Below are 18,208 nucleotides of genomic sequence, written 5' to 3'. Positions count from 1 at the left end.
ATAGACTTATATATTGTAGGACACTGCTCTGCTTCTGCCCTCAGAACGGCAGCGATCTTCTCGGCGCCGCACATTCCGGCTCTACAACGCTTCTGTGTAGCTGCCAGCACTCGTCCACCACAACTCAATAACGTGTTCATATTTTCCTGATTTCACACTCACAGCAAACTTCTTCTATAAGTCACCGCCTACTCCTGCACTCAGCGCTTACCATCCTTGAATAGGCGCCCATCCATCGCTCCCCGTCCGTCCTCTCTCTTTCGGAGCACTTCGTCGTCACATGAATATTTGACTTGCTGCGTTGAACCTGCACCACCATCTCAACCGCTCACTTCAATGCGGCGACGATCCCCACTCACTTCAACCGTAATCACTGCCACAAATAAAGACCTCCCTCCACTTAGATGGTTCGATTCGCGGACAGACACACAGTCATCGCATCGCCTCCTTTGATGGTAACGTGCACACCACGGCTACGAGACCTGAATGTGTTACGCGCCGCAATATCTGTTAGAATTTGTTTTCTGGAAGGACTCAGGTACTATATCATATTAAAACGATGCCTCTTTCTGGATATTAGCTGTAGATAATCTGTCTCTTTCAACAGAAGAAGTGTTCCAAAGGTATGTTGTTCAGCGTATTTCTACAAAGCAGGGAAGAAAAATAAAGTAGCTTGGTAGTATTAGTGCTTGACGGAGGCAACATCCTTGCTGAAAATCCGTTTCGTTGGCTTCATTGTTTTTGATAGACATTTGTAAAGTTTTCCCTCACAAATCTAATTTATGGGTGTCTTTTAATAGATCGAACATTTACTGAGTCCTTTTCGTAAAGGACTCTGAATACGGTCCGCCTTTCGCAAATTTAATGTAGGTTTAAAACAAATACATAGTTTATCAGGTATATGTCTTTTAAGCGGTTTGCTTACCTTCAGCTTAGTCTTAATATGTATAATTTGTTTCCTTTGTTTGTAAATTACTCACAATACCATAGGTCCGTTATATTCGTGGATTTTAATGCCCTTCTCAAATATTTCCTTCAGGTTATTGGGATGTTGAGGAGTCGAACGAGTATAAAAGCAGATAGGTATCAAAGGTATCAAGAGAGTATGAAATCCAAAATTTGCTTGGTCAATTTTTGATGCAATTGCATTTTTGATTTTAGAACAATTAACTACAAATCCAGGAATTATGCTAAAACCACAGAAATCTGTACAATCTTTTTTTTTTCACTTTGCAGTACTGTGCTAACATATTTGCTGAAAATTCATTTACTATTGACTTATGAGTTTGTTTATGCTATTATTTGTCTCTAGAGCTTGTGATGAGAAGCGTATGTAACAATGGTAAATATTCCAAAAAAAATTTCCGATGAGGAACTCCTTTCTAAATTTAGGAGAAAAATTTTCTTCCGGTGAAAGACCTCAGCCTTCTTCATACAAGAAGTGCAATAAATTTATACATGTACATGTAATGCATTAAATAAGTACAACGTATCAGCCCCGTTCTAAACCGCTATCATTAGGGAAGGAACGCAGAGCCGCTGCTCACCTTGCTGATGTGTCGTTTACATGGAATTCTCGAAACCCCTCTCAAGGTAACAATTTTGAGGAGTTTCCATTGGAAGCGATCGTTCCGACTCAAGTGGCTCCTCTAATTCAACAAATGCATACCAGTATGTGTCCGCTCAGGTGTGCGGATGCTGGTGTGTGGGCGGGACGGGCAAGAGGAGGGAGGAGCTGTCTGCCACCTATCACCTGTCCTCATTTGGCCTTCTAATCCTTGCTGTTGCAAATCGTATGTCTTGACCTCAGCTCGTTAAGTTCATCCGACAGTTGTCGACAGTGTGTCGCTACGTTAGCATCTTCGTCTCTGGCTTTGTGTGTCGTTAGATCATTGCAAGATCTTTTTTCGTCTGATTGACTCTTTTTCGGGGCACCCTCTGTCTTTTGTTCATCCAGATTCACAGGGATATTTGCTGCTGTTTAGTTGATTCTCTCTGGATTCGCTCTCCTCCGAAAATTGACAGCTGCTGCGCTGTTCGAACGCGACTCACCTCAGCGGCGACAATTCATTGTTAGGAGCCGCTACGGTACGCATCCTCGAAAAGCGACTATTTACTCGCAAATATTGGTCTTTCAATTAGACAACCACCACATATGATACATTTGTGTCGCGAGGCGATAACATTAGATGGTTGACGAGTCCACCAAGTTGGTCATTTCATTGGGTTGATTTATGGACCCTCACGGCAAGGGCGAAAGGCGTTTGAATGAGTTTTAGAGAGGCCAGGAGATTTGGTGGGTCTTTATCCGAAAGAGGTAACAATCCACTCTCTATTCTTCTTTCTAGGATTTCTTTTAACTAGCTGTGTTTCTATAGATGTCACTTCTGTCCTTCATACTCTCACCTTCCCTACAATCCCATAGAGCTACTGTTTGACTAAAATTTCCCCCACAATCTACCTCACATATGTACCTTTTCTACCTCTTCACCTTCTGGCTCGGCACCAGTTACCGTATTACGTCAGTGAGGCGCATCCGAACGGGTCTTCGTGCTCTTGACGCCCCGCCCCTTCGCTCGCTGATTCGTTAGCCAGGCGTCGATGGGCGTGGTGGAGGCGCGGGAACTTGAACATCCCTCAAGCATCCTCGCCGCTTAAGGTATCACCAACGCAACGACGACGGTTCTCACGGATACGGTAGCATCATGAGCATTGATGGTGAATTTCTGCGAAACGTGGAGGTGAAGACAGATGAACGTTTTGGAAACTCACTCAGTGCGCTGTCTATTATTCGCTCCGGAAAACTCATTGGAGTTATCGATAAGGTGAGCTGTGAGCTGAGATTTAGAGTTTCTGAGTTTTGTTCCTTGTGGGTATTGATTTAGCGACACTGAAATTGTGTTCTCTGTTTGCAGGAGGCTACAAACGACCCGAACGCGCTGCTTATTTTGAATCTCATTAAGGAAGCTGAAGACAGAAATCAGGCAAATATTACTTTGAGACAAATCGACAACAGGGTTAGTTTCACTCAGATAAGGCAGAAATTAGTACCAATAAGTCTAGTTTGATTGTTTTTCTTCACTTTTCCCCGCACGGAAATTATTTCCTAACGTTTCCATTCTCAGAAAAGCGGCCAACTCTGATAGGATCTGACCGCGACGTGTGTTCATGTAACTTGAAGCCGCAAGAAAGTGTTAAATAACATATATTTCAAGCAAACTTTCCAATCTGGAACGAAAAGAAGACTGATTTTGATCTAATAGAAGAGAAAGCCATCGGGACGGAAACCAGAGTTCTAGGTAGAGGTTTTGATGGCAGATGAAAGAAAATTAAGAAGATAAACTTGGTCCTTATCGGCAGTTTTGCGGATTCCCCTCCATTTCTTATTTTTGTCATTGCAAACTTTGCTTCACTTGTTTTACAGTCACCCTAAAGCGTTAATATTTCCCAGGCATTTTCCAATATTTCCAGACCTACCTGCAAACGTCGAGAGACATCGCCTCAGGTGAGCGTCTTCTGATGCAGCGTTACACTGAAAGCGTCACCGAAGATGAAGAAGAGGAAGAAGAAGACGATGGAGAACAAGAAGTAGACGGTGGAAATGGAGACGAAGAGGAAGAAGAGGTGGACATTGGAATGAAAGAGGAGAGGTACGAGTTTTATTGTGTATACGTGTGCGGTTTTTTCCCACTGATTCGATTTCACTCTGTATCTCTGGCAGCTCCACCGGTCCGCCCGTCGGCCGGTCGCACTCTCAGCGCCAGCCGACGACCGATGGGGAGCGCAAGCAGCCAGTCAGCCAGTTGTTATTTCATACACTAACTATTCCTTCCGCGTTTTCTTCGCTCGTGTTCTACTAACCCCAATTACGACACATGAGGAAAGCGAAATCAAACACAACACTTACTTACTTGCACGCATCAGCAGCCTCTCATCTTCATCGTCTTCGAAATCATCGAAAAGTTTCTGGAGGACTCGCTAACTTCGATGAAATCCCTTCAACTCTCTCTGCATGTCAAACAAAAGAGTTCATCTAGTTTAGAAGCCTTAAATTAGGAGGGCAGTTGATCATCTCTTAGCTTGAATTTAAAACCACCGTTATTTCGACGCTGCCTTTTGCTACAGAAGATCTTAACGACCCGAGGTTTCCCACTTCTTGGTCTTATAATGCTTCTACTACTGCTCTTAGCAAAAATCCGCACAAATTTAAAATGCCTGGATTCGATATTGAAAGCTTTGACGACTAAACGAGGGCAGAACGTCAAGAACGATGAGAAATTGTCTTTGGTTGCTTGAGAGCATTTAGCAAAATCATCATTTACGATCTGCTGAATCCAATTTTCATTTTTCTGTGAATTTTAAATAAGCTTCTCCAAAAGGTCACGTAATAAATGTTTTCTCGGATCCCGTTTTCTCACTAAGACGAGTGTGCCTCTCTAAGGTTGCTTCCAGTGGAACCGCATTCTTACATACATTCTAGAAACTTCTCTTCTGAGGTTTCGTGATCAGCAATTCAGTTGAATCGCACAGTAAAATCTGATCGCTACTATTCTCTTATCGGTCATCGTATTTCCTCCTTTCTAATAACTCTTCTTATTATTCTAATCAGCAAATTCCTGCCCATTTCGTATGATTCTTCTCTAAAAAGAAGATGTTTTTAAAGTTCTGCTAAATTTCTGACACAAAAAGTCTAGAATCAGACAAGAAGAATATTATTGTGGAGAATAAACACTTATGTTCAAAACACATGCAATCCATTCGAGATCCTCGGTTCTCCTTCAATTCTAAAGTTAAAGAAAAATGCCTAGCCTTAAACTAGATGGTTACTTCTATTTCTGTTAACTTTTTATAATCTTCACATTTATAAGGATTGTCTCTTGCGCTCTGTTCAGAACAGCACCAACCGAACTTTTCTGAAAGTTGGAGCCATTTCTGCAACAATCGCATAGCTTCAACGAATTTTCTTGCCAATCATATTTTTAATATACATTTCTTATTGCCTCATTTTAGACTTAGCACCGAGGTGGTCGCAACACCGAACGAATCTCGAGAACACGGGGAACTTGAACCAGGACAACTAACTCCAGAAGGACAAGCTCATAAGTGCTCGTTGTGTCCGAAGAGTTTCTCAAGTGCAAGGTGAGCAGCTCATGACGAGCTCATCGTTTGTTCAGTTGAGTACCAGCTGTCCGGATGGATGACGCTGAGGAGTGCGGAGTGAGGAGGGGATACGGTAATGGGCTGGTAGTGAAAGGGATACGGCTGAGGAGTGTCCTCAGGTGCGCCAGGATGCATTAGCTGGCTGTGCATGTGTGCGTGTGTTTGTTTAAGCTCAACGCCAGGCATCACTGCACATCTCCAGTTTTCCCTTCTTTCACACTTTTAGGAACTAAAAATATCAGGTGTCCTAGTCATAACTGTCAGATGAACTAATTTCACGGAACGAGACCAACAGAGTCAAGTAATGAAGACTTCTCGAGAACTTGAGTTGTTGGCAAACTTCCACAACTTGCTTTTCTTGGATATCAATGGATTCTTTCTACACTTGTTTTTTTTTGTAAACAACAAGAAGGTATTGAAAAGGAAGCTCTTCTAGAGTATCAGGTTTTTAGGGCCTTAAAGTTTCCAGCCTTCTCTTGGGACCTTAAACGTGGTCAGTCGTTTCAACTAAGAAAAATTTTTAAGGCTTCCATCGATTTGGCCCAGGCTTCTGTAAATCACTTATTTGACATGGCATAATGAGGAAAATTACTCTAGAATATTTTGAACACTCCGTATCGTCTCATAGCATGTTGGGGCATAAATCTGAAATAACTGCTACTAGAAGGAATTGTGCCGAAGGTTCTGAGAAAAGTTATTTTTAAACTTTTTTTCTGGATGATTCTATAGACCCGAAACTTTCTACTTTCGACCAACCCATTATTTGTGTTCTTTCAGCGGACTCAAGCAGCATTCACACATCCACTGCAGTTCTAAACCGTTCCGTTGTCATATCTGCAACAAAGCCTACACCCAATTCTCCAATCTTTGTCGCCATAGGAGAGTTCACCTGGTAAATTTTTAATGGATCTCTGGATAAAACAAAAATCGGAGGGTGATTCTAAGCCGCTTCAGGATGGATGGCAGTGTCCTTTGTGTCAGCAATCCTTACCGTCGCACAACGCTTTAGTTAAGCATCGACCGTTGTGTGAAATGGCGTCAGCACTTTACAAACCTTTGCTTCCTCATTTACCGATTCCTGGGATTTCAACGCAAATTATTCCTACCTACTGGCCACATCTGTTACACATTGCTACCCAGGTAGTTTTGACTCATGCTAATTTTGTCAAAGGTAATTTAAACTCAACTCTTTAAGATGCCTTCTGTCCCAATTGGAATGTATGGACCAATGGATGCCTTCAAAATGATGAACCATAGCTCTGACGTAGAAAGTTCACCACAATCAAGGTGAGAACTACATTTGTCCTCTTTTTCTTGCTGCTTTTTTTTTTTGATGGTCAGGATTGCTGACCGAGCCAACTCAACAGCGATGGAAGTAATTTCTCTTTTCCGCCATCATCGCCAATGTCATTGCAGTGGACACGCCAGTGAACATTCGCCGAACGAAAGAAAAGGCAGTCCTTGCTCAGAGGCCGAAGTTAGCCCTTTGGATTTGACTACGAAGCGCGAGGAACGGAAATCCGAAAGCGAGAGCAATGATTCCGGAAACGAAGACGAGAATGAGATCCAATCATTTACGAAGCCAACTGAGTCAAACCAGGCCTGTATTACGTCGACGATGAATCCATTCAGGTAACTACGGAAAATTTACAAAATAAAAAACTAAAGTATATCATGAGTTCTGTCTTCGAGAGAGAATAGAAAATGTAGACGAGAAAATCTAAATCAAGGAAAGATACTATCTATAAAAAAGAGAGGGAGCGTTGAGGAAGAATAACTGAGAAAAGTGAATGCAACTCAAGGTAGGGTACAAATCTAAGGTACTTATGTCAAATCGGTAAGTAACCCATGTTACTCTGGATAAGGTGCCCTCCACTCCTGCAACTTCTCCTTTTTCAAACCACATCCTTGATCTACAGTTCCACCACCACCATGTGTGCGTCCCTCATGCATACATATTTCCTCCGATCAGAAATGTCATCAACGTTTGATCAGAAGAACCCCACCAGTTAAAAATAGAAACAATGGAAATTGCTTACTTTATTCTCCTCTAAGAGATATTAAATGCCAAGCGGATTTTTCCCGGGAAAACTGAGAGGATAGAAAATATTCTGTGGAAAAGCTCCTCCAAAACATAGTACCGTATACTTAGCAGTGTGGTATGATTACCTCACCGAAGTTGAACTACGTACAGATTGATAAATTAAATGAACAGTTAAAAAATAAGCGAATTTCTCTCCACACCACTTACTAAAGAAGCAATTCAATTTAAAAATGTGAACGCAAACATACTGTTCGTTTGACTTCCCACTTATTCGCTATGAAGCGATCAAATCACATCACCGGGAGATGAATAGTGGGGAATGAAGGCTGAACTGAAAAAAAAAGATTCCATGCTCGCTTGGCAACGGGAAACATGAAAAAAAGCTTAATGAAAGGACTTCGATAAAAGAAAACCTGCAACAAGCGAAAAAATAAGTAATTAGTGCAAATAAACAAACGAATCAATAAATAGGGGGTACACATGCTTTCAAGCAATATTTATAGATTTAAATTTAAATTTTAAATTTTTAAATTCAATTAATTAAATTTAATTTATAATTGTGGTATTGGTGGTTAAACGTCGCACCGAAGTCGAAAAAGCAATAAAAGGCTGGGTTTAGACACACGATCTCAAAAAAAAAATCCATGATAAATTCAGGGAGAAAATGAAAGAAATTCAGCCTGAACTTTAGAATAAAAATGAGAAACAGTGAATAAATTTAGATCTAAATAAATAAATATTACAATAATATGCAAACTTGTGAGCACGATATTTAATTTTTACCCACTGAAAAATACAGCCGGGTTCAACAACCATCGATAACGAGAAAATCCCTCACCAATGGGGATGTGAGGTAGGAAATCTTGCAATCCTACTCATGAATTGTTCCGAGGCATCACATGGATGGTGCACGGTTAGCTTTAGGTATTAAAGGATTGTAGAGGGTATTCAAGAGGTTTCTCAAAAAAATCCAACACTGTTAAATAATCGAATATTCTAGATCTTTCTATTACAACCTTATTTCAATATCGTATTTCAGCTCCTCAGCCTTCCTATCGTTGCTGCAACGACCGTTCCCCTATTCAGCTACACCATCATTTGGCGTTAGTTCACAAGTAGCTAAGGCAACAAAGGATCGTTATACTTGTAAATTTTGTCAGAAGGTTAGTTGGGTCGGTTAAGCTTTGAAATGATTCGATGTCAACAATTTTTTAAGGTATTTCCGCGTTCCGCAAATTTAACTCGACATCTACGAACACATACAGGCGAACAGCCGTATAAGGTATGTGATATTCCACAAGGCTCTTACCTATTTGAGTATCATTTGGCATCAATTGCCCGAGGGGGAATTGAGACGTCGAATGACACTCAATACTCTCTAAAGCTGACGCTAAATTGACTTGTGTGCGGTATGTTCGGCCTAATTGACCGTAATGCCGCAGCTGCGTATCGCTTGCTCTTATCTGCTCGATCAACTCATTAAATAAAAATGAATGAATGAATGAATGAATGAATGAATGAATGAATCACTTTAGTGCCAGTATTGTGAACGATCCTTCTCGATAAGTTCTAATCTGCAACGACATGTGAGAAATATTCATAATAAAGTAAGTCAATCAGAGTTATATACGAAAGAAAGCGATTAATTTCTGTTTTCTTTCCGTTCCAGGAACGGCCATTTCGTTGTCCAAGATGTGATCGATGCTTTGGGCAACAAACGAATCTTGATCGGCATTTGAAGAAGCACGACGCTAGTCCCGATCTCCCACTTGCCACCATGCTCAAAATTTAGGTAAACTCAATTTGCTGGATTTTCTTCAGAAAACTTCAAAACAAAGACCACTACTTTTAAGCTTCTGCCATGCGATATTTGACTTTTGAGTTCGCTTTTGCCGATTTTGGCTAGATCATGGCGAATTTGGCTGGAAATTTGAAATTACGACCGTTTCTTCCACGTAGCTTCCTGATGATGTTCCTTTCTATCCCTTAGTTAAAATAAATTCGAACTTCTGGTAGCTAGGTACATCTGAACCATCTAAGATGACGAGACTCTCATAAACTAACCAGATTCCCATAGTATGGACATCATCCAAGTATGGTATACCAAAGATTTCCTTCCTTACTTATCAAAATGCATTTCAGGCCGTGCCGTAAATCCACACACACACACACATATTCTTAAGAGGACAGGAACAACCCAGATGCTTGTATATATGTAATACATTCGTTTATATCTTATTAAACGTTCTATCAAAAAAAAATCTAAAGAATCTGTTCAAGCATAACATCGAAGGAAAAGAACTGATAAGAAAAACATGGTCAGATGTCAGTACGTTCCATACTTCTCCGAAATCTCAAGCAAAATTATTTATTTGTTTATTCATGTACTCGAAGCGCTTCACTAAAAACAAACGTCAGAACGGTAGAAACAAATGCGAGAAAGATTTTTTTTTAATTAAGAAAGCATACAAATTGCGGTCAACTTAACTGAACATATCAGTCTCCACACTTGAAATCATTAGAATCGTACAATCGGAATTTTTTACGGATTGTCGCTAGAAGATTCAGAAATCGATTTTGTGCTGTATTGATGTAAATTATGAAGTAAAATCAAAGAAAGTCCTCTATAACTGTACATACACATTAAGCAAACAAATAAATCTTCCATTTTCTTTTGCAGAGTTCATGTTGAAAAATAGTGAACTTGGTGCAATTTTAGCAATTACCGGGGTTTCTCCGGGACTAATTTTTTACAGCACTAAAAGAACCCGGAAATATAGATGGACTGCTTCAGAGAAAGTCCAACAAGTATATTAAATTCACTGTAGAGCAGAACATGGACTTTTTTCATTTCAACGTTTATTTAGCGTAACTCATTCCATCCGCTTCTGAGTCCATTATTTTCGCCAGCTAATTTCATTTGTGGCTTCCGAAACTGTCTGATCTCCATACTCGAATCGTGAAAATATTTATCAACATGGTTTGAAACTTACACCAATTCTACAACATGCCCAACCACCAACAGTAGAAATCAATCAAATTACTAAATTACTGTGTCCTCTTTTTTCGGTGGACGATTAACGCACGCTGTAGATATGTGACCTTGTAAGCAGAAGCACTACACCACAACATATGGTAAGATTCATCAATTCGAATCTACCTGCACACACACAACTGATTGAGGCTCTCCGAATTGAGGAGAGGCACCTGTTGTCGTTAATTGGTTCCGGACCAAGACAATGCACCTTGGACGGAACGGAAGCGATGGCATGGGGTTAAGCATCGCTCGCAGCTCTACTAACGCTATGGCTACGAACCGGGAGTGACTAACCGCTGCACAATCTCCCATAATCCAAAATCCTAATACAAAGTGAAGAATAAATAACCATATATACAGAAAAACACAGTCGAAGCGTATCCTAAAACAATCCCTGTTACCTAGATAGCAAAACCCTGAAACGGGACACAAAGGTTAGTTATGATCAAATCTAGAAATTTGTAAGAAACTCAAATGGAGTCAATTACGCTCAATGGCTTATCCCTCGGGATTTTTGAGTAAATCTCTTGAACCACAGCTGCCACAGACTCCATGTCTCCGTCGGCATCAACGGTCTGAAAGTACTCAGCCTTCTTTCAGCAGACGACGTGGAGGAAATGAACTAGATTCTCACCTCCCAATAGCTTTTCCTAAGCGTTTCCATCGCTGTATGGACTTTTCTCTGCAATTGGTCGTTCTCCAAACGCTCGTCTCCGAATCCTCCTCGTTGTTTAACGACTTCCGGTGAGACCTCAAAGAAGAGCACGACGTCAGGTCGCGGGAGACCAATGTCTGCTTGACGGACCCAATGTGAATCGAGACCTAGAAAAGTGGAGCTGTAGACGGGCAAGAAATAGTCATGCCTTCGAGAAGTGGGGAAAGTTGATAACCACGTCAAAGCGCCTTAACAAATAAATCCACCCTGCAAGACAATTATTTTCTCCAAAATGTAAGGAAAAAGTAAGAAAATTGAACTGAATTGCAGCAGAAACAAACGTCTACAACAAAAAAAATCACAAATTTATCGAAGAAAGGCATTAATTATTCTGTATAGTTTTATTGGTTCTACATCAGAACCTCCAGATGATTTTAGAGCTGCGCATTTTGTAAAACGCGTTTTTGCGTCAAAGCATTTATCTCCGTTAGCTACATCACAAAATAAATTGCCTTCCTCCGTGTGGTTATTGGTATTTGCTCATTGCCGCATTTTGCCGGGGACGAGGTGACTTAAATTCTATCACTGTTTTCACCATCACCTTGTGAGGGATGTCTTTGAAAAAATATCATTCCCATTACCGCATAGTTCCATAACGCCTAATAACCCTTACATATTAACCTTTATAAACTTATTAGATTTATTACTTCTCAATGTACTTTTACGAATTACATTTCAAGACCGATAGAAAAGCACTTGTATCCCTCTGGGTTGTTTGAATTACCTACGCTCGTGCGATGAATCTGGACCTCAGAAGATCTCGATGCTTAGAAGCGCAAAACTTAGTCAAGGGGGATTTTTTGCTGCAAATTCTAAAGGAAAGTGGAAGAAATGGGTTGAAAGGACGCTGATTTCTTTGAGTAAAAGCATGACTAACGTTTCCTGGACAACCTTTAATAGAGACGCCTTCAAACCTCCAGTAATTCTTAACCCTCTGCTGCTTTTATGCAAAAAGAAATGGAAATAGGCCTTTTGTCGTGGTTAAGTTTAGCGCTTCAGCCTCAACTAGAAAGTAAAAACAAAGAAAAGGAAAAAAGAAACGAAGAAAAAATTGCCGAAGAGTTACAAGGGAAAGCTCAACGTGCCAGAAAAACTATTGAAAAGAGCCAATGAAAAGCAATCTTTAAATTATTTCAGCTCCTATTACTAATTAGTGCTCATTACTTATTAGCACAAGATTATCTAACCCCTATCCATAAAAGATCTCAACTTCGAGAATTACTGAGCTCAGCCTCTAGAGATACTTCTGCAAAGGTGTCCAACTGCTAAAAGAGAACCCAGCATCAACCGGATGCGAATGTTATTGGTGGCAGTGAAGCCGATATTCGCCTTTCAACTACAGTATACTGCCCGGAGGCGCTCGTTGAAGCGGCAGAGCGATGGCGGCGGCAAGATCCAATTGATGTACCACGCTTCAGCACCTCTTGCCACCAGCTGGACGCCAATTTCCTTACGCAACAGGTCTGTTTACACTCAATTACCAGCGTCGAGCCGGGGCCACTTTGATGTGCACTATACATTGTGAGCATGGGGGTCGTGCCAGCATTGCTGCACCGGCAGCGGCTCTCGGCTCAAGCCACATTCACGCGCATTATCCTCAGACGACTCAAAGGCAACACCGCTCGTGCTCAGCATATCATAAATTCACCTTATGAGGTTATAAGGCACACTAGCATCTGGTGGTAATAAGTGCGCCGCTGCTAAATAGGTGCGCATTCGAGGTGGACTTTATCTCCCTCTTTCCATGCACACAGCAATAAGTCTACTGTAACGTCAAAAACGCTGAAGAACCAAGGTGACGAACCCTTCTGAGAGTTTCCTCAGAGCTCTGGATACATTAGGAGTGAGGAGGGTCGAGACTCATGTCCAGGCAAGCTCTTACTGACTCCTTTTACTGACTCCTCCTCCTTATGAAAGAAGACAATTAATCGTAATAAAAGAGGCAATGAGCTATGTAGGAGGCCAGGCAAACATTACTACTCGGCTACTGTGCACAGTTCTATAAAGAATTGCAAATGGAAGCACACATTAGCCGTCTGAGATTCGGAGAGTATACGTTTTCACAAGCGAGCAACATAAGCAAGAGCATGAATAAGTTCACTACAGTAAACGGTTGAGATCGGATGAAGAAAAAATAAGCATGCTCTATTATTCTGAAAAGAAATGAAGGTTAAAGGATAAAGTGTCTGGCGTTGGTCAATCACCATGGGATGCCTCTACGCGTTCACTTCAATTCAGAATCGTTTGAGGTCTACGAACGCGTTTCTAGCCTTTACAATGAGTTGAGGTAGCGGTGAGGGGGGCTAGCCGATGTAACAAGCCAGTGTTTTTATGCTCTCAGACAAGTCTGGTATTAAAAAAAAATACGAAATAAAAATACCGGAAGAAATGAAGGTTCACAAGACATTGGCGTTATTAGCGTGACTTTGTATTGAGAGTGGTCCAGAAAAATGCGTTTGTTTACTTAACTTCATGTTGCGTTGTCAGGGAGCACGAATACATTTTCTAATTTCGTAGTAATACAACCTCGTCTTCACACTTAATTCTCAACAAACATCAAAATAGGACCAAAGAAATATTTACGAAAAACGTAATACATCCGTTTGGATGCCGTAATCCAAAAAAAGTTGATAACTTCTCAACATTTTTACTGGTCACCAAACTATTGGAACCTCTAAATCTGAATCCCAAAAATAAATTACGCGCACTTGTTATAGAAGGGGTTTTTGGGCGAGAAATATCTTCTGAATCGTAAATGACCTCCACAGCAAGTGAAAAAATTATGGTGTGAACGCGCTAATCATAAGTATGTCAACCAGAGCCTTACCTGAGAAATGAATTTAACGAATTAATGTAATTAGTAGAATCAACCCTTTGATTCAAATATAAGAATAGAGTAACTAAGGTTTCGAAAAATCTCAGACCACGATAAACGGAAATTTTGGCAGAAATGTATTAATGTCCCTTCACTATCCCGAATGTAGTAGCAAGAGCAGCTCCAAGCTACGCCTAATTAGTTAAAATGAGGTGGTTTATAGTAAATCTATGAATTTGTACGTAGAGTGAAAGGTTCTTTCTGCGTTGTGAACATCGGATCTTGTCATCCGTCGTATTTTTTTTCTGTAACATGCAGATCTCCTCTCCATTTTATGAGGCCAAATCACTTATCCTTTTCTAATAAGTACTTGGATGGAAACATGTCGATCGATCTGTACAGTCGGCTCTATGTCTAGTGCACTTAAAAAAAAACCCTTTTGCTCAAAAGTTCTCCTATCAACTAGAATTTTTGGGTATTAGAGGAAATCGTCACGGGAATTGTCCTCTTATTGAAATGCTCGTAATTTAAGACATATGATACCAGTAGCTATGTTTTTCCGGGCAACAGTATTCCCATCTTCTGGTTTATTTCATTTCGATCGCTTATCGCAATCCCGTCATAGCAATCCGGTCATAGCAATTCACATATTCCGGCGCCGAAAGTTTACAACGAATTGATCGCGAGGCGACCGTCGCAACGCACGCACATCATCTGCTTGATACGTGGTTCCTATACCTTGCCCGGAATCGAACTAAAATCACGATAAATCATTCATAGGTCTCGGGACCTGTAAATGCCATCGCCTACCCTTTCCTCCCACCTCCGCAAGTTACATAGTAAGAGTTCCTCTTCATGGTTTCACAAAAGGTGTTTGCGTTTAGCATGATCCACATAAACAAAGGATCAATCGACTGACACATGAAAGCGTGTCGACCATCTTTCCCGTACAAAGGTGGGCTGACCTACCAAGCAATACTTTCGAAACTTCACTAACACACACAGTCACAATGTGAACTGTTTCAGGCGATGATTCCGAAGTGAATCTGCACCAGCAGAAATGAGCTAGTGAACAATGCTTCCATGTGGAAAGCACCGAACAAGAGTTTGACAATGAGAGCGCGCTTGCCCAATCGCTTCCTTCCTTCCGCAATCTTCTCTCCATCAAGCGGACCGACTAATCGTCCCCTCCACTCTCTCCTGTCGTACACCTCAATGCAGCCATCCCACAAGGCACATCATCTCGCATCGATTATGAGAACGCCTCACCAATGAGCGACACGTCTTGGCTACACAATTGTTCATGAGGAGAGGGAGAAATAAGAGCTACCTGCCGACAGCCGCCGTCACTCAACGTCATCAACTCCTGTACTATTGCACTTCCCGTCTGTCAAGGTTCAGAAAAGTACAGTAATCAAATGGCTCAGACGACGGTACTAAAAGGTCTTGCAGTTCCGAAGAACTCGCACGAAACGTATATAATACAACAATCATGGTGGAACGGTATAGTAATAAATGGACTGTTTCGCTCTGAAAAGACCGAAACAGGCGTACGAGTTATTTGGATGTAGATGACATGCGGCGGTCAAAGAATTCTTGCCCGTAGGAAGCTATCTTTAGGAAGGCGATATTCACACTTCAGTATCCAGCCTTTAGATCTACTCATTGATTTTTCTGCTTCATTCACTTATTACTACTTGCAAGTTACCAGAGCTAAATTAGTTTACCTCTCAAATTTGCTTTAAATACTCAAAGAAAGTGCAGATGAACTCCTCTGGCACAAAGAACATGTATTCTAAATGGTTAATAACTCGTTCGACTCGAATTATCTGCACTGCAGTCAAAGCAGAATTGTAGAATTATGTTTGAAAATAAATCAGAAGTTTCTCTCAAAGACCTTCTTGTAATCTCCAGCTCAACGATTTTAGCTCCTCTTATACCAAGTATAAACTCTAGGTCCATTAATCTCGAGTAGTTCTATGTGTAATTTATAAAAACGGTCATATGTCGTTTTTTTTCTTTCAAAGATGAATAAACTTTGTATGGAAAGTAATATTACGTAGTGAAGCTCGGATATACTAATTTGAAATGCACTTCTGTTTTAGGATGCTTCAGAAAAAACGAACAAAATTCAAAGAAAAATGAGAAAACCAAAATTCAAAGAAAAATGGGGAAACTACAAGTCGAAAAACTGAACAAGTCCGACACGTGTTTCTTATCGTGTTTCTCGATCGCTATACTGCAAGCAAAAATGGGGCTCAGGCACCAAGAAATTTATGCAAAATTTAAGGAGAAACGTTTACTACAGCTCGAATTGCTTAAAATTGGTGTTCAAGGTTCAACGATAACTCGAAGAAACTGGAAGAAGCGGAAAACCCGTAATTTTTTCAAGGTGAAGCGTTAAAACAACTCCTTCACGATGATCCAAAAAAACTATCCTACCAATTAATTCTGAGCTTGCAATATATTTTTTCATAGGTTATTACATTGGCTCTTTTTTAAACACGAATATCCTTTACAATTTTAGAGTTTCCTAATAAAAGATTAATGACCATCCGTCAATGCATTCACCACGTCGTCATGAGGTTCCAACTTTCTAGGAGGGTTATAGTTTCCTGGGACCAGAATCTGGTGGCTGAGACTCAAAAAAGAACACAACCGAGAATTTGAGGGGAATTGAACAGTTTTCGCTTCACGGAACGTTTAAAGGTACGAAAAAGTAGTAGTCTGACGGGAGATAGGGTGGATGGGTGACCGTTTCCCGACCCATGACCTCAGCGATAAGCCAATGAAGCATATACTTCCATAAAATAGAATGAAATAACTTGAGAGGCACATAATATGTTTTGACCAATCAGTTCTACAGAGGCAAATGTAGAAAATGTTGAGAGCGATGTCACTGCACTTATTAAAAGCAAGGACAAATGTTAATGTCCAAAACAGCTCACAAAAAAAAATTAAAGACACCATTTTACGATCATACGACGACGTTGGGATCTCACGGATAGGTAGGGATAAGGATGTAGTTCACATATATGAGAGCTATCACGCTCAATGCCCGAGAGTAATCCAGAAAAAAACAGCTTTAAATGAACCCGTTTCTTCAACGACGCAATTTGCTAGGGTAAAGTAGAGTAGAGCAAACCGTAACGCGTTTAAAACTGCGCGCGTGGAACAGCTTCTGTTACTTAAAGGCATCACCCCACGAATTTGAAGTGGTACGGATTTCAGGTGGAGTATTCGTATACGGCATAGTAGATTATGGAGAGGGGGTGATTCCGTCCCTTTCTTCCTAATTACTGTAAAAAACGGCCCAAAAGATGCGGCGCGAACACAAGGCTGGCGCGCTCCAATCGAACACGTTGTAAAAAGTAGCGCGCCGGAGCTCGAAGCCGTATCTTCCGCGTAGTTTTTTTACGGCAAATAGGAAGAAATGGACCGAATAACTCCCCTCTACATAATCTATGATCCCGTATACGAATACTCTACCTCAAATCCGTACCACCTCAGATTCGTGGGGTGATGCCTTTAATTGAGCTCTATTAGTTGAATCGCGAACGTTGTGCGATGACAGAGTTGTCAACATTCCATTGCGTAACAGTTTGCGTCGTAGGAGCAACCAGTGCAGCCAAAGCCGTTTTTCACGCCTTTTCTAGATGACTACGCTTGTTAGGCTCATAGTCAGTCATAGCAGCGAATCAGTCTGGCTGTATCTAGTCGCGGAGAGATCCCAACATAGTCAATTTCGTTGTACATTGCCCTTGACATATGCTTTGCAGTACCAGTTCAACCAGCAACTGTGAAGAACACACAGTCCTCTCACCTTTTGCAATAGAGTATGCCACTCCACTGAAGCAATATCGATCACATATCACATCAACACCAGAAGCAATCTTTTCCTCTATCAAAGCGACCTTGAAAGAATGAAAATAATGTTGTTACCATCAGGAAGTACTTAAAGTTTTTTTTTTCAGACACCTTTTCCCATCTGTTAGCAGAAAATGCTAGATGAAGAGCTCGTTCACAAAGGTCGATTTCCTTCCGCAGATATCGGTCAATGACCTGACCAAATGGTTCATTTCTATCTGCAATTATAGGACGACGAATGACGACATGTGCTGCTGTGACGACAAACTGAATCCACAACCGTACCCAGGTAGAAATAAAACATACCAGGAAAAGGTAGAAGTATAGCGCTACCACCGGATGCATTGATCGTCTCCACTAACCGTCTAGCTTGCGTGGATTTTCCGCTTCTGTCAAGTCCTTCAAAAACTATCAGCGCTCCGCGGTGTGACATCTTCCACTGACTCAGCTGGTATGCATGACGTAGGAACATGTAGAGGCAAAATAATGATAATCACGCATGTAAAGCATTAACCGCGACAATGTCAGAGTAACATACAAAGTAAATTGAAGCAGTATTGTTTATTGATC

General features: G+C 41.0%; 2 protein-coding genes across 4 annotated transcripts; one reads left to right on the top strand and one right to left on the bottom strand.

Annotated features, from left to right (window-relative positions):
* Positions 1–2,189: 2,189 nt before the first annotated feature.
* On the top strand, positions 2,190–8,996 carry RB195_017839 (uncharacterized protein; the record flags this gene model as incomplete). Of its 2 annotated transcripts, XM_064185011.1 has the most annotated exons (13): positions 2,190–2,209; positions 2,660–2,825; positions 2,916–3,017; positions 3,472–3,650; positions 5,011–5,139; positions 5,938–6,052; positions 6,115–6,300; positions 6,356–6,447; positions 6,502–6,792; positions 8,244–8,367; positions 8,421–8,486; positions 8,740–8,811; positions 8,874–8,996. In XM_064185011.1, the coding sequence occupies 13 exons, from the start codon at positions 2,190–2,192 to the stop codon at positions 8,994–8,996; spliced, it is 1,665 nt and encodes a 554-aa protein (XP_064040892.1). The 2 variants fall into 2 exon arrangements, with proteins under 2 accessions (XP_064040892.1, XP_064040893.1); XM_064185012.1 differs by lacking the exon at positions 2,190–2,209 and having other exon boundaries at positions 2,706–2,825; positions 6,577–6,792.
* Positions 8,997–10,711: 1,715 nt separating this feature from the next.
* On the bottom strand, positions 10,712–18,110 carry RB195_017838 (uncharacterized protein; the record flags this gene model as incomplete). Of its 2 annotated transcripts, none has more annotated exons than XM_064185009.1 (5): positions 10,712–10,816; positions 10,876–11,063; positions 17,595–17,685; positions 17,750–17,856; positions 17,945–18,110. In XM_064185009.1, 5 exons carry the CDS (start codon positions 18,108–18,110, stop codon positions 10,712–10,714), a joined length of 657 nt encoding a protein of 218 aa, XP_064040890.1. The 2 variants fall into 2 exon arrangements, with proteins under 2 accessions (XP_064040890.1, XP_064040891.1); XM_064185010.1 differs by having other exon boundaries at positions 17,945–18,071.
* Between the last annotated feature and the right edge of the window lie 98 nt (positions 18,111–18,208).

This window comes from Necator americanus, chromosome II (assembly GCF_031761385.1).
Source record: "Necator americanus strain Aroian chromosome II, whole genome shotgun sequence".
Taxonomy (NCBI): domain Eukaryota; kingdom Metazoa; phylum Nematoda; class Chromadorea; order Rhabditida; family Ancylostomatidae; genus Necator; species Necator americanus.
This window is presented reverse-complemented; position numbering and strand designations above follow the sequence as displayed.